This window comes from Salarias fasciatus, chromosome 13 (genome assembly GCF_902148845.1).
Source record: "Salarias fasciatus chromosome 13, fSalaFa1.1, whole genome shotgun sequence".
In the NCBI taxonomy this organism is placed as follows: domain Eukaryota; kingdom Metazoa; phylum Chordata; class Actinopteri; order Blenniiformes; family Blenniidae; genus Salarias; species Salarias fasciatus.
Window position 1 is genome coordinate 27,516,552 of NC_043757.1, and position 22,121 is coordinate 27,538,672.

At 46.9% G+C, this 22,121-nt stretch overlaps 1 protein-coding gene and 1 pseudogene across 2 annotated transcripts; both read right to left on the reverse strand.

Moving 5' to 3' along the window:
• Positions 1–333: 333 nt before the first annotated feature.
• Positions 334–12,216, reverse strand: LOC115399633 (thymidine kinase 2, mitochondrial-like). Of its 2 annotated transcripts, none has more exons than XM_030107147.1 (10): positions 11,853–12,216; positions 4,426–4,532; positions 3,696–3,770; positions 3,347–3,400; positions 3,024–3,113; positions 2,607–2,680; positions 2,273–2,361; positions 2,107–2,186; positions 1,346–1,426; positions 334–547 (listed from the first exon to the last, which is right to left on the reverse strand). In XM_030107147.1, exons 2-10 carry the CDS (start codon positions 4,480–4,482, stop codon positions 461–463), a joined length of 687 nt encoding a protein of 228 aa, XP_029963007.1. In that variant the 5' UTR covers positions 4,483–4,532; positions 11,853–12,216; the 3' UTR covers positions 334–460. The 2 variants fall into 2 exon arrangements, with proteins under 2 accessions (XP_029963007.1, XP_029963009.1); XM_030107149.1 differs by lacking the exon at positions 11,853–12,216 and adding an exon at positions 4,082–4,167.
• A 4,553-nt stretch (positions 12,217–16,769) lies between these two features.
• LOC115399629 (thymidine kinase 2, mitochondrial-like) overlaps positions 16,770–22,121 on the reverse strand; it is a 20,136-nt pseudogene continuing 14,784 nt past the window's right edge.

The following is a 22,121-nucleotide window of genomic DNA, read 5'->3' on the forward strand; positions in this document are numbered from 1 at the left end:
TTATTAACAGCCCGAGACTGCCTGAGCAGTATTACCCCACATTGGCTGTCACAGCATTGTAATCCCAAACAATTACAACATATAAGGTTATTCACAAGTTGGCCATTTTAATTACTTAAAAGTGGGCAGCCAATTTATTTGAGTTGTCAACGTAAAAATCTTGCATTTATTAAGTAAGCAGTACTTAAAATGATCAAAAATGATCTTTGACTGATGACAAAAAATGAATTCACCCAAAGTAATATAGTTTGTTGGTTCAATGTCATTTCTAATGAGGTTGCCATGACTTAAAAAGACTAATGCAAACTGTTGCATTGATTTCTTTTCTTTTTAGAGTGTATGAGTCTGCTTCAGGTCCCCCCAGGTTCAGAGATCTGCTCAATGTGTGTGTGTGTGTGTGTGTGTGTGTGTGTGTGTGTGTGTGTGTGTGTGTGTGTGTGTGTGTGTGTGTGTGTGTGTCTCAGGGCTTTGCAGCAGCCAGGATCTGCTCTCGGTTCTCTTCATACTTGCGGATCATTTCCTGAGGGTCGCCGTCCGCAGGAATCACCTGAGAGAGGACAGGCACAGAGGTCAAAGGTCACATCCAGCAGCCTGCCCACATCACACACACACATGAAATGAAGACATGTGGAGATGAAGGTAGTTGGCCTGGCTGGGGGGGGGCGGGCAGCTTGGGCTTGGCTGCTATGGTGTCTGGCTGCTGCCCCGGAAAACAGGGTACAGGGTGGGGGGGTTGGGGGGGTATTGGTGGTCGTGGTGGTGGCGGTGGGTGGAGTGATTGGATAGGTATGGCCCGGGGGAAGGGGCGGTTCTCCTGAGTATGGTCATGGCCATCTGCCTGAGTGGGGGTGGGTGGTGGGGGTTGGCTCTTGTGTTCTTGAGCCCTGGGCTCTCGGCCTGTCGGTCTTGGCTCCCTGGGAACCAGGCCCCGTGGCTATTGGGGGTCCCGGTTGGGGCCTTCCTCTGGCCCCTTCTGGACCTGTGCGTGGACGTCTACCTGGGGGGACTGAGGTCTGGGCTCTGGGATGGCCGCCGGTTGTCTGGGCCCTGAGGGCCTCTCTGTCCTGATTCTGGTCTTCTCAGGGGTCAGAGGTCATATTTGCATGATCACTGTCACATTTGCATGATCACACTCATCTTTAATCACTCTATTGTGCATGTGGAAGAAGACATTCTTCTTGATCAAGCTGGATTTATTTCACTGAATGTTCTGAATTTATTCATAACACTGAGTTTCCAGACTGAGTGTCTCCATGGAGACGTTACAACCTCAGATGAAAAGTGAAGAACTGGACGGTTTGATTCTCTCGTTAAAGGCTCTGTGGAGCAGTGGAGTGAAGCTCACCAGGACGGGAGCCGGCAGCGGGAACGAGGTCCGTCTGACCAGCCAGTCCTCATACAGCTGGTGGATGACCTGCAGGTACTCCTGGACACATACGCGCACACACACGCACACACACACACACACACACACACACACACACACACACACACACACACACACACACACAAACCCAAACACAGTGCTGATGGGATTAAGCCAGGTTTACACGACTTTTTGCCACTATGTTGTCGTAGCAATGCGAGCCAATCTGGACTCATCGAATTGGCAGGCTCCCGCCATGTTCACGACCAGTTCACGAATAGTTCACGAATGCGCGCCCGTCAGTGTCACGGACTGGCATGACGCATTCGTGCATAGTTTGCGTGTGATTAAGTGCTTCCCGCATTGGCACGACGTGGTTGAGCAGTTCGGCTTGGGCTGTTCGTGAACTATTCGTTGCAGTATGCGGCAGTGCGTGCTATGCCACTACTTGCACACATCCTCCTGCATTGTCCTGATGCGTTCACGTGGCGTTCACGAACAGTTGTCACATAGTTCACGGCCCAGTCGCGATATTTTATCGTGACCAAAATTTGGAACATTTCAAAATTCTCGTCCCGACATGGCACGCAGTCACAAAGGGTTTACGCACACTTCACGCCACTTTACGAGTGGTTTCTCGATTCGTGCCAATGCGTGCCACAGAATTGTGCAAGTGTAAACCGAGCTTTAGGGTGAGGGTTATGCTTAGCAGAGCACAGGACGAAGAGCTGCTTCCTCACCAGTGTAATGCCCTCCTCCTCCTCTCTGCAGCGCTGCTTCAGCCGCCGGTGGCACGTCTCAGGATCCGTCTGCAGGTAGACTGAGAGAACAGGGAGGAACGTGGAGCAGTTCCACCAGAACACGCTCCACATCGCACAGAGACGGGGACAGTGTGTGTCCTCTCACCGATCAGATCCACAGGAATGGACACGTTGGTGGTGATCCAGTCGAACCACTCACTGAGCACGGCAAAGTCCACCTCGGGCATCTTCCCACTGCAGGAACATTCCAGAGCACAGACTGATCCAGAACTGATCAATGAAGACTCGCTGACGGGACTCAGATCCAGCTCTGGGTCATGTTCTGATCCGGGTTCACCTCAAACACCCGGTCCACAGGACCCAGAACCAAACCAGAACATCTGAGCTCATCAAGCCTGAGGCTCGGGGCCTCAGCCGGTCCTGATTCTGGAGCTAATTGATCAGTGGACGGATAGAAGGACTGATCAGTGATTCCGTACCTTCTGAAGAGGTTCTCCACAAAGATGTACTTGGCGCTGAAGATGGACCTCTCCATCATCTTGACTGCAGCCTCCTGCAGCAGAGTGGAACACCGATCAGCTGATCACATCAATGAAAACTGTCTGAAAGAACAGCAGCACAACAAAGAGCAGAAGAAAGAGGGCGACTGGAAAACCAGGACTCTGAAGAACACTAAACCAAAACTCTGAACCCAGGACTCTGAAAACAGAACACTCAACCAGGACTCTAAAATCAGGACTGTAAAACCCGAACACTAAAACCAGGACTCCAAAACCAGGACTCTTCAGTGACTTCAACGATTCAAACACAGAAACTCTGATGGATCAGGACTGTGGTTCTGGTGGCTCAGAACTGGTTCTGGTGGATCAGGACTGTGGTACTGGTGGGTCACTTACTGTGGTGGACGTGTGTCGGTCCAGCATGGTGAGCTGGACGTAGGTCTGCAGCGTCAGGCCCCAGCGTTCAGGATCCTGGTACATCAGAGCCTGCAGGGACAAAGTAGTCAGAGAGGACCTGGAACCACAGCTTGACCAATGCAAGTGGTGTGTGAGCAGCTGTTCCCATCTGAGTGAGACAGACCCAGAAAAACAACCTGAACCTGGCTGAAGGAGGACAAAACGCTACATAGTCCCTGACCAGTCCATGACAGGGGGAACAACCCGGGTTCTGAAGGGTCCCGCGGTCCCTGCTGCAGCAGGTGTGTGTGGTGGAACATTACCAGAGGATTGTGTCCTCGGACGTTCCTCCACTTGGAGACCGGCTGTGTGAAGACCTGCAACCAACCAGAGCAGAGGGTCAGTCCACCATCCGGTCCAAACAAAACCCCACCCTGCAGTCTGTTGTTTATCCAGGCCTCAGGAGTCCAGGTCCACCAGCCGTGACCTCCAGGTGAAGGAGTGTTGGACTGAAGGAGCAGTTCCACTTTTATTTTGGAAAAACAGTCAAAGTAGGCGGGGCCGTTTTGAAACCAGAGGACACGGGCTGTCGAGAATCAGGAGGACAGGTCCCGGAGACAACATGGTGTCTCTGGGACACTATTTGAGAACAAGAGTCAGAATGTGATCTACCTTGACATCGCTGGTTCTGCTGAAGTACTCCAGACACGTGGTCTTCCCACTGGCAATGTTCCCCTCCAAAACGATCTGAGAGCAGGCACACAGAGACCAGGTCAGCAGAGACCAGGTCTACAGAGACCAGGTCAGCACACACAGAGACCAGGTCAGCAGAGACCAGGTCTACAGAGACCAGGTCTACAGAGGCCAGGTCAGCACACACAGAGACCAGGTTAGCAGAGACCAGGTCTACAGAGACCAGATCTACAGAGACCAGGTCTACAGAGACCAGGTCTACAGAGACCAGGTCTACAGAGACTAGGTCTACAGAGACCAGGTCTACAGAGACCAGGTCTGCAGACACAGCTTCACACTCAGACACCTGAGGCCTGGACACTGACCTGGATTAACAGACCCTGGATGTCTCAGTTCCCTGGACTATGAAGCAGGTTCTGAACCCGGTACTTCAACCCAGACTCCTCCAGTCCTGATGAGCATTCACATTAAAGAGGCGGAGCTTACAGCTTCTGACCAATCACAACCTGCTTCACTTTAGATCTAACATTCAGTTCAGTTGATGATTCCACTCCTAGTACAGGCCTCAGGTCTGTATGCACACACACACACACACACACACACACACACACACACACACACACACACACACACACACACACACACACTAACACACACACACACACACACACACACACACACACACACACACACACACACACAGACTCACCACTGGTTTCTTGTGGTCTCCGTCCCGCTGCAGCTTTCCTTGGAGGGCAGAAGACATAGTGAGACAGGAGTCGTCCAGTCCCTCAGCTGTGGCTACAGGTCAGCAGGCTACAGCCAGGAGACACAGAGACGTCATGACAGTCATGTTCTCCAGTAATAAATCAACATGGACCTAATGACACAGTACACAGCTCCTTATGTTGAAGTCTTGCTGTGTTGGGAATAGAGGTGTCCCCGACTAAGGATTTCTATAGTCGAATCTGATCCGTCCGAATCTGCCAATAGTCGACTGGTAGTCGAATCTATCATCTTGTTTGGAGGAGCGGTGGGGGGGTGGGGGGGGGGGGGGGGGGGGGGGGGGGTGAAGTGTGCCTACACAGGTGTCGGAGCGCAGCACAGTGCAGAGCGGTGCTCACGGGCGCCTATGCCTACAGTCGGCCCTGATTGCACTAATAATAAAAAAATTAAACAAAACAAACAAAAAAAAAAAACCCAAACACAATGAAAAAAAAAAAACAGCGCAGGCAGGTAAAAGACACTTATTTTTTTCCTACTCACTGAAACACAGACTGGAACAAAGTGTCGGTAACTCTAAACATCAAACAAATGAAGTATAGTTCAAATGAGCAGAACCAAACCCTCTTCTAACAAACGGGCTAAAGCATGTCATTTATTTATATCTATAATCTCTGCAGATAAGCTCACATTTTTTGGCTAAACAGTTTCTCACATTATCTGCTCAAATTAAATGAAATAGGCTTAATTGCACTGTGTCGGTCCGTTTGGCAGCGCAACATCCATGCAAAAACAAACACTAAATTAAATAGAATTAGCCTTTTAGATAAATAAAAATAATAATATAATAATAACCTAAAATGTTACAATTAAACGAAATAAAGTCAGCATTAAAAATGAGAAATGAGTAACAGAACCGTCTTTTATCAACCCAATTATCTGGCTACTCACCCGTTTAAGGTGGAAAGCCATGTTGTTTTGGAGTGATATGAAAGGACACAATCTGCATTTGACTTTTTTTTTGGATCATCTTTGACTTGGTCTGAAGTTCTGTTTTTTTTTCCGACTTTGTGAGCCTTTTAAAGTTCAGCCAAATCACCACCGAGACGCTGCTCTGTGACAGAGCTCTGCGCAAAATCGGATTGTGCCACTCACCATGGTGGTTCATCCACAAACAGTAAATAGATAGAATATTGAATAAAAGTACAAGTACATTTTTCCACAGTATATTTGATAGGCTAACATGTATATCAAATAGGCTTTATATCATGTTTATTTGGAAAAAAACAAGCAATTCTATGTAGAATCAGTCATTCAGCACCCCCATACAGCTGTGATGGAATGGTCCTCGTTTAATAACCACATTTTTTCGATGCTTCGACTGCGTGATTGGTAGTCGAATCAGGCCCCTTCGAACGAATCGTGGAATCATCGACTATCTGAGGACACCCCTAGTTGGGAATGTTCCACTAACAGTGTTGTTTCTCCTTTTGGACCCACTTTCAGTCATCTGACTTGACGTGTTTCTGTCTGCTGCTTTATAACATGAATATAATGGAAGAAGTGAATACGATGTGTTAATACAGTGCAGCTGGACTCCAGCAGACTGGTCAAACACCCTGATCACTAACGGCTGAAGACATCAGGCTTCAGTCCAGCCATGCACCACCATAACTCAACTTTAACTATTTCTACTGCTATTAACTTTAAAGATTTAAACTCAAAGTGCGGACTCCTCCTCAGTCAGCATGTTAACTTAACACAACAAGAGCCAAAGTTCAGATGTGGAAGAGGGAATGATTAGAAAACATTTTGGTCATTTGTAAGACTGCAACTATTACTCGAGTAACTGGAGTACCCCGAGTACCCCGAGTACAAAAAAAATGCTTGAGACAAATTCTTATACTTTGAGGCTTCGTTGTGGCGATGAGATGCACGCGAGAGAGAGAGATGTAGTGTGTGTGTGTGTGTGTGTGTGTGTGTGTGTGTGTGTGTGTGTGTGTGTGTGTGTGTGTGTGTGTGTGTGTGTGTGTAATTAACGGACATATCCAGGCGATGCAGCTGCAGCTGTGCCAGGTGGATTAATTTTCATAGTGATTTTCATGAAGGTGCACATCTCTAGTGTTGGAAAATGTGTGATAGCCTTCAATCCACGGTAGTTTTTTGGAGCTATCATCACTTAAACCAAAGAAAGTCAGCTCGGCCGAGCAAGCTCACAGACCCAGCTTCCGCCTGACATTTTTAGCAATATCTCTGGAACGGAAAGCGTTAGAAACTTAATTCTTTCTATTTCTGAAACTAGAGAGTTACAGCTTTACAACAAGCTATCCTACAGCCTTCTATGCCTTCTGGAAGTTGTACAAAATCCTGGTAAATATCTTTAAAAAAAGTTCAAAATCAAAAGAAGTTGATTTTCTTTTTTTATTTTCTATATATGTTAAAAACGAAAAATGATAGACACTTACGGTTTTCTTTGTTGGAATCTATAGCTTTCTAGCTTTCAAACAAGCACACCCATGGGTTTCTACTCCACCTGGAGGCTATGTAACATAGCGTACAAATTTTGTCATGAATTCTGAATGTAACCCTCATCTCAAATGCAAGTAAAGGGACAAGAACATCTGATTTATTTTTATTTTTATATAAATATATATAATATTTATTTATTTATTTATTTCCTTTAATTACATCTAAATTACTTTCAGGGCTGTTCCTCTTATTGTCTTTCTGTCTCTGTTTAGTTATATGCTGTTATACCAATGTTCCCCCCTCAGCCCCTCCCCTTCTCTCTGGCCTGGTCTAATTAAGCACATGAAGCGGGCATGTCAGACAGCTGCAGTAAGTACACACATGAAAAAGTAACAAACTTTTAAGTTTAACACAACATGCAAACAAGACGAAGAGAAAAAAAGAGTTGGACTGCTAAATACAATTTTAAAAGATTGCTTTGTGATTTAATAATCTCTGTTGAAACCAATTATCTTTTGAGGTCTCACGGTAATATTAGGGTGTAACATTTAGTGTGGGATTACATACTGTGCAAGTAATATGTAAGTACTCTTCTGAAGCTGGAGTTGTGATAATGTTTTATTCTGTTTCAGGATTAGTGGTGGTTATGCTACACAAAGTAAAAGAGATGTAGATCGCAAGCTTCCACTTCAATATGGAAAAGTATGACGGATATGGACCAATGTGGATTGGGTGGCAGCCGACGGCAGGGTGCCCGGCAACCCGATCCCTGGACACAGAGATGAGCTCTCGGGACATGGAATGTCACCTCGTTGGGGCGGAAGGAGGCCGAGCTTGTGAGGGAGGTTGAGAGGTACCGGCTAGATATAGTCGGGCTCACCTCCACACACAGCCTGGGCTCTGGAACCCAACCTCTCGAGAAGGGCTGGACTCTCAACTGCTCTGGCGTTGCCCGTGGTGAGAGGCGGCGGGCTGGTGTGGGTTTGCTTATAGCCCCACAGCTCAGCCGCCATGTGCTGGAGTTCACCCAAGTGAACCAAAGGGTCGCATCCCTGCGCCTTCGGGTCAGGGACAGGTAGCTGACTGTTGTTTCGGCTTATGGGCCGAACAGCAGTGCAGAGTACCCGGCCTTCTTGGAGTCCCTGGGAGGGGTGCTGGACAGTGCTCCGACTGGGGACTCCATTGTTCTACTGGGCGACTTCAACGCCCACGTGGGCAGCAACAGTGAGACCTGGAAGGGGGTGATTGGATCGCACGGCCTCCCTGATCTGAACCCGAGTGGTGTTCTGTTATTGGACTTCTATGGTAGCCACAGTTTGTTCATAACAAACACCATGTTCGAGCACAGGGGTGTCCATAAGTGCACTTGGCACCAGGACACCCTAGGTCGGAGGTCGATGATCGACTTTGTTGTCGTGTCATCTGACCTCCGGCCACGTGTTTTGGACACTCAGGTGAAGAGAGGGGCAGAGCTGTCGACCGATCACCACCTGGTGGTGAGTTGGATTCTCTGGCAGAGGAGGAAACCGGACAGACCCAAACGTGTTTAGAGGGTCTGCTGGGAACGTCTGGTGGAACCCTCTGTCAGCAGGGTTTTCAACTCCCACCTCCGGGAGAGCTTCTCTCATGTCCCGAGGAGGCTGGGAACATTGAGTCCGAGTGGACCATGTTCTCCATTTTCTCAACCTCCATTGTCGAAGCAGCTGCCCGGAGCTGTGGTCGTAAGGTCTCCGGTGCCTGTCAGGGCAGCAACCCCCGAACCCGGTTGTGGACACCGGAAGTAAGGGCTGCTGTCAAGCTGAAGAAGGAGTCCTGTCAAGCCTTATTGGCTTGTGGGACCCCAGAAGCAGCTGACGGGTACCAGCAGGCTAATTGAACTGCAACCCGAGTGGTGGTGGAGGCAAAAACTCGGGTCTGGGAGGGGTTCAGGAGGCCATGGAGGAGGACTACCGGTCGGCCTCGAAGAAATTCTGGCAAACCGTCAAGCACCTCAGGAGGGGAAAGCAGGTCTCCACTAACACTGTTTACAGTGGAGGAGGCGCTGCTGACCTGAACTGGGGATGTCATAGGACGGTGGAAGGAATACTTTGAGGACCTCCTCAATCCCGTCACCACGTCTTCCGTAGAGGAAGCAGAGGGTGAGGTCTCAGAGGCAGACTCATTCATCACCCAAGCTGAAGTCACCGAGGTGGTTGGTAAGCTCCTCGGTGGCAAGGCACCGGGGGTGGACGAGATTCACCCTGAGTATCTTAAGACTCTGGATGTGCTTGGACCGTCTTGGTTGACACGTCTCTGCAACATCGCGTAGCGGTCGGGGACGGTGCCTTTGGATTGGCAGACCGGGGTGGTGGTCCCCCTGTTTAAAAAGGGGGACCGGAGGGTGTGCTCCAACTATAGGGGGATCACACTCCTCAGCCTCCCCGGGAAAGTCTATTCCAGGGTACTGGAGGGGAGGATTCGACCGATAGTCGAACCTCGGATTCAGGAGGAACAATGTGGTTTTCGTCCTGGTCGCGGAACAGTGGACCAGCTCTAGACCCTCCATAGGGTGCTCGAGTGTTCGTGGGAGTTCGCCCAACCAGTCCACATGTGTTTTGTGGATTTGGAGAAGGCATTCAACCGCGTCCCTCGTGGTGTCTTGTGGGGGGTGCTCTGAGAATATGGAGTCCAGGGCCCCTTGTTAAGGGCCGTCCAGTCTTTGTATGACTGGAATAGGAGTCTGGTCCGCATTGCCGGCAATAAGTCGGACCTGTTGTTGGACTCCAGCAGAGCTGCCCTTTGTCACCGGTTCTGTTTATTATTTTTATGGACAGAATTTCTAGGTGCAGCCAGGGGCTGGAGGGGGTCCGGTTGGGAACCACAGGATTTCATCTCTGCTTTTTGCAGATGATGTTGTTCTGTTGGCTTCATCGAACCCGGGCCTACAGCATGCACTGGGGCAGTTCGCAGCCGAGTGTGAAGCGACAGGGATGAGGATCAAAACCTCCAAATCCGAGGTCCTGGTCCTCGACCGGAAGAAGGTGGTCTGTCCTCTCCAGGTTGGTAGAGAGACTCTGGCCCAAGTGGAGGAGTTTATGTATCTTGGGGTCTTGTTCATGACTGGAGGAAAGATGGAGCGTGAGATTGACAGGCGGATCGGTGCAGAGTCTGCAGTGATCAGTCGTTGTATCGGTCCGTTGTGGTGAAGAAGGAGCTGAGCCGAAAGACGAAGCTCTCGATTTATCGGTCAATCTACGTTCCCACCCTCACCTATGGTCATGAGCTTTGGGTCATGACCGAAAGGACAAGATCCCGGATACAAGCGGCCGAAATGAGTTTCCTTCGTAGGGTGGCTGGGCGCTCCCTCAGAGATAGGGTGAGGAGCTCAGTCACCAGGGAGGAGCTCGGAGTAGAGCCGCTTCTCCTCCACATCGAGAGGAACCAGCTGAGGTGGCTCGGACATCTGTTCAGGATGCCTCCTGGACGCCTCCCTGGGGAGGTTTTCCGGGCATGTCCCACCGGGAGGAGACCCCGGGGAAGACCCAGGACGCGCTGGAGAGACTATGTCTCTCGGCTGGCCTGGGAACGCCTTGGGATCCTCCCAGAGGAGCTGGAGGAAGTGTCTGGGGACAGGGAAGTCTGGGCATCCCTGCTGAGACTGCTGCCCCCGCGACCCGGCCCCGGATAAGCGGCTGAAGATGGATGGATGGATGGATGTTTAATAGTAAAAGTAGGCTCATAAGTGTGAAACTTAATTTTGTTTAAGATTCACAATTCATGACAAATTTTCAATGCAATGTAACATAGCCTCCCGGAAGAGTAAGAAGCAATGGGTGTGCTTGTTTGAAAGCTAGAAAGCCACAGATTCCAACAAAGAAAACAGTAAGTGTCTATCATCTTTGGTTTTAATGTATGTAGAAAATAAAAAAAGAAAATCAACTTTTTTTATTTTGAAAAATTTGAACAATATTTACAGGGATTTTGTACAGCTTCCAGAGAGTGTAGAAGGCTGCAGGATATCTTGTTGTAAAGCTGCAACTCTCTAGTTTCAGAAATAGAAAGAATTAAGTTTCTAACGCTTTCCGTTCCAGAGATATTGCTAAAAATATTAGGCGGAAGCTGGGTCTGTGAGCTCGCTCGGCCGAGCTGACTTTCTTTGGTTTCAGTGATGATAGCTCCTAAAAACTACCGTGGATTGAAGGCTATCACACATTTTCCAGCACTAGAGATGTGCACCTTCATGAAAATCACTATGAAAATTAATCCCTCAAAATGGTACCGATGTGCCCTCCGGCTCATGTACTATTTGCTGCCTCTGCCGCTCCTTTAAGGTGGCGCGCCTAGTTTCACTTTCATTTTTGCGCTCGCGCACACAGAAAAAAAAACAAAACAATAGATTTACAGAACATTGAAAAGTAGCGAGTAACGCAACCATAAATCTAAATGTAGTGAAGTAAAAAGTACAGATACCTGCTCTAAAATGTAGTGAAGTAAAAGTGAAAGTACCCCTTCATTTTTTTACTTGAGCAACGTATAGATACACAAAAAAATACTGAAGTGTTATGTCGCCCTCCTAATCAACCCAAGATCCAGTCACAGTGTCTGTATACCTCTGACAGAGCAGTTCTCAAATAAGGCTCAGAAATGACTTAATCAGGAGTCTACTTCTATTAGATGAAAACCAGTGATGATAAATACGATCTTTACGCTCTGCCGAGGATGCAGACAGGCCCAGTGAGCAAACTCTGGAGCTGAAACTGTAAATGTGAGCAACTGTCCTACACTGTTAACCCTCTGATACACATTACATCTGGGATCACACAATTTAACAATCATAACCCCACATTTATTAGATGAATTTATACACACACTTTATAACTCTTGTCACCAAAACCAGTGTCTTCTAAATGAAATACCCGGGATTTTATAGCTCAGTTGAAATGAAAATGAAAATGGAAAATGTACCTCTGACAAGTGATATATTCCTTTAGTGGAATACTCTCCGCCGGTCCTTCACTAGGATCCACATCCACTTGAGACCGCCGAGAAGACGTCCAGGTCCAGCCTCCTTCACCTCCGTCCTCCTGTCTCTCCTCCTCCAGCAGCCGTTTCTCGCCGCTCCTCTTCTTCAGCCGCTAAACCGTTTTTTTTCTTTTCTCGCCCCTCCTTGGAGTTGGAGCGACCCAAAAAAACAAACCTCCGCCGCACCGACGTGCACTCAACTGATGAACCGCTTTCCAAATCGTCAGTCTACTCAAACTCAGTTTCTTTCTTCCCGTTAGATGCTGAAACCACAACTCCTTTTCCTCACTGCGGTCAAGTGAGCCGGCGCTCTGACAAACACAGTCAAGTGAGCCGACACGTCACGCGGTGCGCACATATTCTCTGCATTACGGTAAAGCGGAACCGAGAGGATTGTGAAACAAACGTGGATCACAACTGACCTTAAAGATGAATAGGAGACACATGAATACTGTCAGTGAAAGCAAGACTGGCCAACAAAGTACATTGAGGAAAGCTTATGCTAATTGGGATTTTCAGTCAATATAGGTCAAATGAACAGAGTGATAATGAGGTCAAATACTGCATTTCTCTTTTTTTTCAATGTTTAAAGCTAAAACAAAGAGATGTGTCGGAAATAGACACTAGAGTAATGTGATTCACAAGAGATTTGGAATTAATAGGTCCAATAACCTGGGAGCTATTGAAGAAAACCTTTGTATTTATCATAAATATATTAATAAAATGTATTAATAACTTTCTTTGAGCAAACAAAAAGCTGTGTCTGAACCGCACAATACAGTAATGGGATTCACAGGTGATTTCAAGTCACTACGCAAAAAACCTGGGAGCTATTGAGGAAAAACTGTTTTTTCATAAAAATATTAATAAAATTTATTAATAAACTTCTCCAAGAAAACAAAGAGCTGTGTCTGAACCAGGAGCTACAGTAATGTGATTCACAGGTAATTTGGTTCAATAGGTCCAATAACCTGGGAGCTATTGAGGAAAAACTCTCTTTTTTTCATAAAAATATTAATAGAATTTATTAATTACTTTTTTTGAGCAAACAAAAAGCTGTGTCTGAACCGCACAATAAAGTAATGGGATTCACAGGTAATTTGGAGTCAATAGGTCCAATCACCTGGGAGCTATTGAGGATACAGTCTCTTTTTTTCCATAAAAATATTAATAGAATTTATTAATTACTTTTTTTGAGCAAACAAAAAGCTGTGTCTGAACCGCACAATAAAGTAATGGGATTCACAGGTGATTTGGAGTCAATAGGTCCAATAACCTGGGAGCTATTGAGGAAAAAGTCTCTTTTTTTCATAAAAATATTAAAAAAATGTTTAATAACTTTCCCCAAGAAAACAAAGAGCTGTGTCTCAACCAGGAGCTACAGTAATGTGATTCACAGGTAATTTGGAGTCAATAGGTCCAATAACCTGGGAGCTATTGAGGAAAAAGTTTCTTTTTTCCATAAAAATATTAATAAAAATTATTAATAACATTCCCTGAGAAAACAAGGAGCTGTGTCTGAACCACACACTACAGTAGTGTGATTCACGAGTGATTTTGGGTCAATAGGTCCAATAACCTGGGAGCTATTGAGGAAAAAACTAATTTTTTCATTAAAATATTCATAAGAAATTATTAATAACATTCAACAAGAAAACAAAGAGCTGTGTTTGCACAGCACACTGTAGCAATGTAATTCACAAGTGATTTGGAGTCGATAGGCCAATTTACCAGGGAGAGAGAGAGTTTTTCGTCAATAGCTCCCAGGTTATATGACCTATTGACCCCAAATCACCTGTGCATCCCATTACTGTATCTTCTGGTTCAGACACAGGTCTTTGTTTTCTCAGGGAAAGTTATTAATACATTTTATTAATATTTTTGTGAAAAAACGAGAGTTTTTCCTCAATAGCTCCCAGGTTATATGACCTATTGACCCCAAATCACCTGTGCATCCCATCACTGTATCTTCTGGTTCAGACACAGGTTTTTGTTTGCTCCAAAAAAGTAATTAATACATTTTATTAATATTTTTATGAAAAAACAAGAGTTTTTCGTCAAAAGCTCCCAGGTCATATGACCTATTGACCCCAAATCACCTGTGCATCCCATTACTGTATCTTCTGGTTCAGACACAGGTCTTTGTTTTCCCAGGGAAAGTAATTAATAAATTTTATTAATATTTTTATGAAAAAGCTTTTCCTCAATAGCTTCCAGGTTATTGGACCTATTAACTCCAAATCTCTTGTGAATCACATTACTTGAGTGCGTATTTGAGACCCATGTCTTTGTTTTAGCTTTAAATATTGTTCAAGAAATATAATGTTTTGAAGAGAAATGCAGTATTTGAGCTCATTGTCTCCCTGTTCTTTTGACCTATATTGACTCAAGCATAAGCTTTCCTTAACGCATTGTGGTTGGTCAGATTTGCTTTTATTCACAGTATTCATGTGTCTCCTATTCATTAAGGTGAGTTGTGATCCACGTTTGTTTCACAATCCTCTCAGTTTCGCTTTTACCGTAATGCAGAGAATATGTGCGCACCGCTTCATGACGTGTCGGCTCACTTGACTGTGTTTGTCAGAGCGCCGGCTCACTTGACCGCAGTTTTTCCTCCAGGTGTCTCTCTCTCCCGTCTCCTCCTCCCGTCTTCTACTTCCTTCCCCTCTAAAAAAAAAAAAAAAAACACTGACCCCTTTAAATGCAATCGGAAACCAAAGCTTCCAGATTAATTTCCCGTGACGTTCAATAACAGAGTTAAAATGAACTTCAACCTAAATAATTTCATGCATAACAGCTTTAAATGCACATAAAAACACCTCTGTGAAAAAAATGTACAAAATTAAATATGAATTAGGTGTATTTAACCAGGGTACTAGAGTTACCTTTCCACCACTGCACAACAGTAATCACCTGCCAAGGCCCGACGCCTCAGTGGGGCCAACAACCGGGAAAACTCCAAAGCGGCCGACCACACCGGCCTCGTACCAGACAGCCCAGCTACGAGCCAGGCGGAGGAAGCACAACGGCGTGCCCACATGGAGGAGAAGCACTCCTCGTAGGGCCGACACCCACAGGGGTCGGCCCGTACAAACCCAAGGGAGCGTCCGCGTCCCGATGCTCGTGTACTTCCAGATAGTGACGACAAGCCTCCCGTCATCCAGCGATTGCAAACAATCTCACCACAGAGATGCCTACTGCGACACCCAAGCATCGTGGTGGAGAGGGATGGTTAGCTTCAGTTACAGCCTTTGGAGCGGCATCCGCAGCTCCTCATCAAGACCCACATCCAGACCCACATCAAGACCCCACACCAGACCCACACCCAGACCCCCGCTGAAGAGGTCCAGTCAGCAGAGCTCCTCCTTCACTCCACGGTCCTCATGTTCTTTCCTGCAGGATCTGCTGCAGGTTCTTCACAGAAGGTTCCAACCTGACAAGTTAGTGGAACCTTTGTAAGCAACGTCAGCAGTGAAGCACCTCCAGGACCTCTAGACCCTCCTCTGTTCTGGACCTCCAGACCCTCCTCCATTCTGGACATGAAGACTGAAGGTGGTCTGTGTGTTCTCGGTCTCAGAACCCTCCAGACCCTGCCGTTCCTCCTCTGCAGGTTCCTTCGTTCAGCCCCAGACCCAAACCCCGCGGACCCGCCTGGTCCACGAAGAGATGCAGGAGACTACCCGGACCTGGCCTTCAGGGGCCGCAATGTGGTCCTGGAGAGACCTCCCAGAGGCACGGCAGCACCAGGAGCAGCAGGTCTGGGAGAAACACCAAGCCTGCAAGCTCCAGCTGATGGAGGAGGAGGAGGAGCAGCAGCTCCAGAGGAGCTCAGCGGTCCTCAGGCCATTACTCTGCAGAGCCTGTAACCTGAAGACCTCCAGCCCACATCAGAGCATGGTAACACACACACACACACCACACCACACACACACATGCACAGTCTTGTATTTCTATCCTTGTGGGGACCGTCCATTGACTCCCATTCATGTCTAGCCCCTAACCCTAACCCACACCACAACAAGCCTAACCCTAAAGAAATGTTTTTGCACTTTTACCTTTTTTCCAGTAACAACAACATGGTCAAGAAAACACTGTTTCTCCTACTTAGGACCGGAAAAAGGTCCCCACAAGGCACGTCGTTCCACGTTTTGCTATCCTTGTGGGGACATTTGGCCCCAACAAGGATAGAAATACAAGAACACACACACACACACACACACACCACACACCACACACACCACACACACACACACACACACACACACACACACACACACACACCACACCCTCTGTTGTTGAAGCTCTCCGTCATGAAGACTCAGGAAGCCACGCATGCAGAGGAGGAACATGCAAACTGCACAGAGGAGCTGCAGACGGCTGGCGGTTCCTCGGTGCTTCTGGAGGAAGAGCTTTACCTCTGATTCCAGGTTTTCTCAGGGTTGTTTTATCAGACTGTCTGGTTTTCTCTGTTTTTTCAGCGTCGTTCATAAACGCTCAGGTCTATAAATGGAATAAATGGTAATAAAATGGAACGCATCAAACTGAGTGTGTCTCATCCTCCTTTTAGTAATATATAATATTTGAGGCTGATTCAAATTAATTCAAACAGTTAAATGTAAGTCGGTTCAGTGAACGGATCTATTGATCTGTGTAGACCTGGACATAGACCTGGACTGTGTTCACAATAGTCCAGTTTGTAATCAGTACTGATGAATCCGTCACACTTCAGGTCTGACAGAAACCCTAAAAAAGGAACACAAGCTTCAAAAGATCAGTTTATTGATTCCAACAGAAAAAAAACATTTCAAACATTCTTCAGTTAAAATTGAGAAAAATGAAGAACTCCGTGAGTCTCCTTCAGATCCACCCAGGTTCAGAGCTCTGCTCAGATTGGGAGTGTGTGTGTGTGTTGTGTGTGTGTGTGTGTGTGTGTGTGTGTGTGTGTGTGTGTGTGTGTGTGTGTGTGTGTTGTGTGTGTGTAGTGCGCGCGTGTCAGAACGGTTGCAGCAGCCAGGATCTGCTCTCGGTTCTCTTCGTACTTGAGCATCATGTCCTGATGGTCGCCGTCCGCAGGAATCACCTGAGAGAGGACAGGCACAGAGGTCAAAGGTCACATCCACCAGCATCTTGGGGATCGCAGGTATCCACCGGGAAGCTGTTCATTGCCATGACTGCTGTGTGTGTGCACGCACACAGCAAGGGGGGGTCAGCCCCACCTCCCACCCTCAAAGGGCGCTACGCATTTGAAATTCGAACGAGCTTCAAGGCCCACGTCTGAGAGGAGGTGATGAACTGTGATTGGTCAGGATCTCACAGAAACTGTCCAGTCCCGCAGTTCCTACTTTCCTCCAGCAGAGTTCTCGCCCGACGTCTGAGGAGGGAGGAAGGGAATGTGCAGGTCCCACAGCCGGCAAAGGAAGGGTCGGCCCTCAGACACAGGGCCTAACCAGAGAGGCATCCAGGATCCAGGCCCCCACCAAGGACCACCAGAACAGGCCAGAGGAGCACCGCCTCTCCTCTCACAAACTGTTCTTTGAGAGTTCCACAGGCGAAGCAACCAGCTCCTTCAGCCTGACGCGGGATCTCCGGCCTCCAGCCATAAGCACATGGCAGACCTGACCGACCAAGCCAAGGCCCAGTCAGCCCCAGCGTCTGACTGCCACCGGGCCCCGGATCCACTCCTCTAGCCCACGACAAGGACACGGTGGAGAAACCACGGCAGGAACGGGTCTTCAACCCTTCAACACCTCCACCTTCTACCACTGCACAGAACAGGCAACGTTAGCAGGGACCTGCTAACAGGAGACAAAAGAGCAGCCACCTGGCTAGCACCGAGCAGCTGGCTAACACCGAGCAGCTGGCTAACACCCGAGCAGCTGGCTAGCACGAGCAGCTGGCTACACCGAGCAGCTGGGCTAACACCGAGCAGCTGGCTAGCACCGAGCAGTGGCTAGCACCGAGCAGCTGGCTAACACGAGCAGCGGCTAACACGAGCAGTGGCTAGCACCGAGCAGCTGGCTAACAACGAGCAGCTGGCTAACACCGAGCAGCTGGCTAACACCGAGCAAGCTGGCGAGCACCGAGCAGCTGGCTAGCACCGAGCAGCTGGCTAGCACCGAGCAGCTGGCTAACACCGAGCAGCTGGCTAACACCGAGCAGCTGGCTAGCACCGAGCAGCTGGCTAACACGAGCAGCTGGCTAACACCGAGCAGCTGGCGAGCACCGAGCATGGCTAGCACCGAGCAGCTGGCTAACACGAGCAGCTGGCTAACACCGAGCAGCTGGCTAACACCGAGCAGCTGGCTAACACCGAGCAGCTGGCTAACACCGAGCAGCTGGCTAACACCGAGCAGCTGGCTAACACCGAGCAGCTGGCGAGCACCGAGCGCTGGCTAGCACCGAGCGACTCTTCCTCCAAAGACCATGGAACGTGGGAACTATCTGGGCTTTAGCATAAACAGGTTTTTTCTAAGAACTGTTTGCTTTTATTATGTGGGATTTAATTGTGTGAATGCTGAAGGCATTCACACGATTACATTCCTCTTCTGACTTCTTCTGCGTTTTTTGGCACGCTTCTCCTCCTACAAATTTTGTCCGATTTGAACCATTCAGATATCAAAATGTGCAGCTTTTTAAGGACATTCCGGCTATGTTCTGGCTTTTTAATATCTTTTAAACTTTTTGAAATATTTCAACTTTTGTGCAACTTTTTTCCCCATGTTAACAGATGGAGCTTTTTTCAAACTTTGGAACCTTATAACTTCTTCAAATCTTAACCGATTTTTCACATTCAACTTTTAAATATTCAACTTTTTAAACCCTTTCTTCACCCTTTTTAAACTTGTTCAACTTTGTTCAACTTTTTGAAATATTTCAACTTTTTAAATATTTTTAACATGGAAGTGGATGGGAAAACCCTTCAATTGACCTTTGAACTCCTTCAACTTTGACCCCTTACAACTTTGTCATACTTTGACGTAGACAAGTCATTGTACTTGCAAAATGTAGGCATTTTTGTCCTCTATTCAGGTATGTTATATCATGTCCAGATCTTTTACCAAATTTAAACTGTGAGCTTTCAAGTACGGAGAGAATTTCAGCCATATTCGGAGGTTTACAATGGGTGTGTATTGGAGAAGCTAGAGTGGGAGAGTGGCAGTTAGAGTGGGGGAAGCTCTCGATTTTGACCAAAAAAAAAATTCTTTTCTCGTCCGTACGGCCACATTTCTGTCTCAATCTGCACAATAACCCTCAAACGTAGGCAATTTTGTTATGACCGTACAATTGAGTCACTTTGTCTCTATCTCAAATGGTTCTCTCTCCAGCTGCATTTGTTGAGGAGAGTGCAGAATTTTCTCCCATCCGCTCCAATGCATTTTGGAGAGAGATTTTCTCGCTCAAATCCAAAACTTCACTCATGTTCGCACCATCGCCGTGGCTGAATGGATGATCCTACAGACCTGATTCCTGCACCATTAAATTCATGAAGACTTCTGAATCTGACTGTGTGAAAATCTTTTTCAATTTCACTCTGGGTTCTCGAGGAATGACATTTTCTCAACCATGCGCACTCCATAAGAACTGCTGATTCACTGTCATGGCTGCTGTGCGGCTGGTCTCCATAGCAACAGACACACCTGTTGTGCTTCCTGCTGCTTGATTAGTCTGGATTTTTCCATTAATGGTGCTTCACACCGGACGCGTCGCAAGCGTCGTGAGCGGCGCTTTTCTATGCAAAGTCTATGGTGGACGAGCGTCGTGGAGCGGCGGGGCGGCGGGGCGGTGATCAGGAGCGTCATGAGCGCGCTTTTCCAGCGTTCGCGCGGCGACGCCCACGACGCCTGTCCCCGGCGTCAAGAGCGTCGTGAGCGTCGCTTTTTGAGAGTTGGGAAAACTGAACTTTCGACGCGCTGCCGCTGAGCGTCAACCAATCAGAGACGATCCCTCCGGTGCTACGTCCACTGCGAGTGATCCGAGCACCGATGCGGGTCGGCCAGTGTTGCTAACTTGATGACTTTCTCGCTAAATCTGGCGACCTTTCAAAGCCTCTTGGCGACGTTTTTTTGTCAAAAGCAACTAGCGATAATCTAGCAACCTTCTATGGTGCTCTGGAGACGTGACAGGACGTCTCGTTGCTGTCGTCAATGAGCAGCGGGTGCTGCGTGAGCCCCTCCCCCGTCCCAAAGCGCTCACAAAGCGGTCAGTCTCAGCAGCGCCCCTGCTGCAGGCAGAGCAGAGAGGAGCAGAGCAGCAATAGCCACTTTTCCGACGACGACGCGGTCTAGCTTTATTTAACAAATAAAGCCAAGCCGCTCTCCTGATGCGATCCGCCATAGCTGGAAACAGAAATCAGCCTCCAGCGCGCCAATTAACTGACGTGCATCAAGAGCGTTGCGAGCGTCGCGAGCTTTGTGACCACCCGGTGTCAAGCGTCGTGTTTAAAGCGTCACAAGCGTCAGCTTCGAGGCGTCCCAAGCGTCGACGACGCCCGCGACGCGTCGGTGTGAACGTAGCATAAGACTGGAGCTCTATTGATCCCTTACTCTGACACTGACTCCACTGCTGTTTACTGCTCTGTCCACTTTTTCAACTTAAGGTATTTTAAAAATTTTCAGCTTTTGACTTTTTTTTAAGTTTTTCAAACTTTTTCAAGTTTTTTCACCTTTTTTTCAACTTTTTCAAACTTTTTCGACTTTTTTTCTGCTTTTTTAACCTTTTTTCAAGTTTTTTCACCTTTTTTCAACTTTTTCAAACATTTTTCGACTTTTTTCTGCTTTTTTAACCTTTTTCAAGTTTTTTCACCTTTTTTCAACTTTTTCACTTTTCCAACTTTTTTACACTTTTTGAACCTTTTCAACCTTGTTCAACTTCGTTCAACTTTTTGCAGTGTTTTCAAACTTTGTCAACCTTTTTCAACTTTTTTCTGCTTTTTGCAGCGTTTTGAAACTTTTTCAAAATATTCCAACTTTTTGCAGCGGTTTTCAACCTTTTTCAACATGTTTCAACTTTTTTGCAGTGTTTTTTAACATTATTCAACCTTATTCAAGTGTTTTCAACTTTTTGCAAGCGTTTTCAACTTTTTCAACTTTTTGCAGTGTTTTCAACATTTTTCAACCTTATTCAAGTGTTTTCAACTTTTTTGCAGCGTTTTTCAACCTTATTCAACTGTTTTCAACTTTTTGCAGTGTTGTCAAACTTTTTCAAGTTTTTTCAACTTTTGCAGCGTTTTCAACCTTTTTTCAAACATTTTTTGCAGTGTTTTCAAACTTTTGAACCTTTTCAACGTTTTTTTCAACTTTTTGCACGCGTTTTTCAAACTTTTTCAGGTTTTTTTTTTCAAATTTTTGCAGTGTTTTCAACCTTTTTCAATGTTTTTCAACTTTTTGGCAGCGGTTTTTCACAACTCTTCAATTATTTTCAAATCTTTGCAGTGTTTTCAAACTTTGTCAAACTTTTTCAACCTTTTTCAATTATTTTCAAAACTTTTTCAACTGCCTTTTCAACCTTTCTTCTTGAACTTCTTCTGCATTACAGTTTAGCATTTTCAGCTCAGCATTCCCACTTGCAGTTTCTTCAGGAACTGCAAATTTTTTCTAGTTGAGATTGTTTTCTGGTTTTGATGAACTGAGGATAAGTTAACAGTCTGTAGGCTGATGATCACTTCGCTTCATCACCAACACCGGGTTTTGCAAGTTAATCTTGGTACTGAACTGTAAAGCTTCAGCCTCCAGCATCACACCAAAACATCACCTGGTTAATCCAACATCTTCCACCTGGTCTGACGTGATGGACCACCCAGATCATGTAGACTCTTTTTGAATTGGCTTTTACAAGTGGATTTGAGAGAAGAACACAGGCTCAACTATCTCTCAAGCCCTCTTTGGTACCGAGCACATGTGCCAAGCAATCCCTCTGATCCCGCCATTTTAACTGTAGTCTTTGGCTGGCGCCATTTTGAATCGTAGCTCCATACCCCGTCTCCATCTAGCGTCACAAACCGTCCCTCTCCCTCACACACACACCACACACACACACACACACACGCACACACACATTCATATAAAGACGAGTTGTATAGACACCTAGATTAGATTGTGTGTTTGGTTTTGCTTGATTGTGAATAACGATCGAGTTCGAGTTGGGTCCTGAAATAAGAGGATTCACTCCTCCCCCTGACTGTGCCCCCACCGTGTGTGTGTGGTGTGTGTGTGT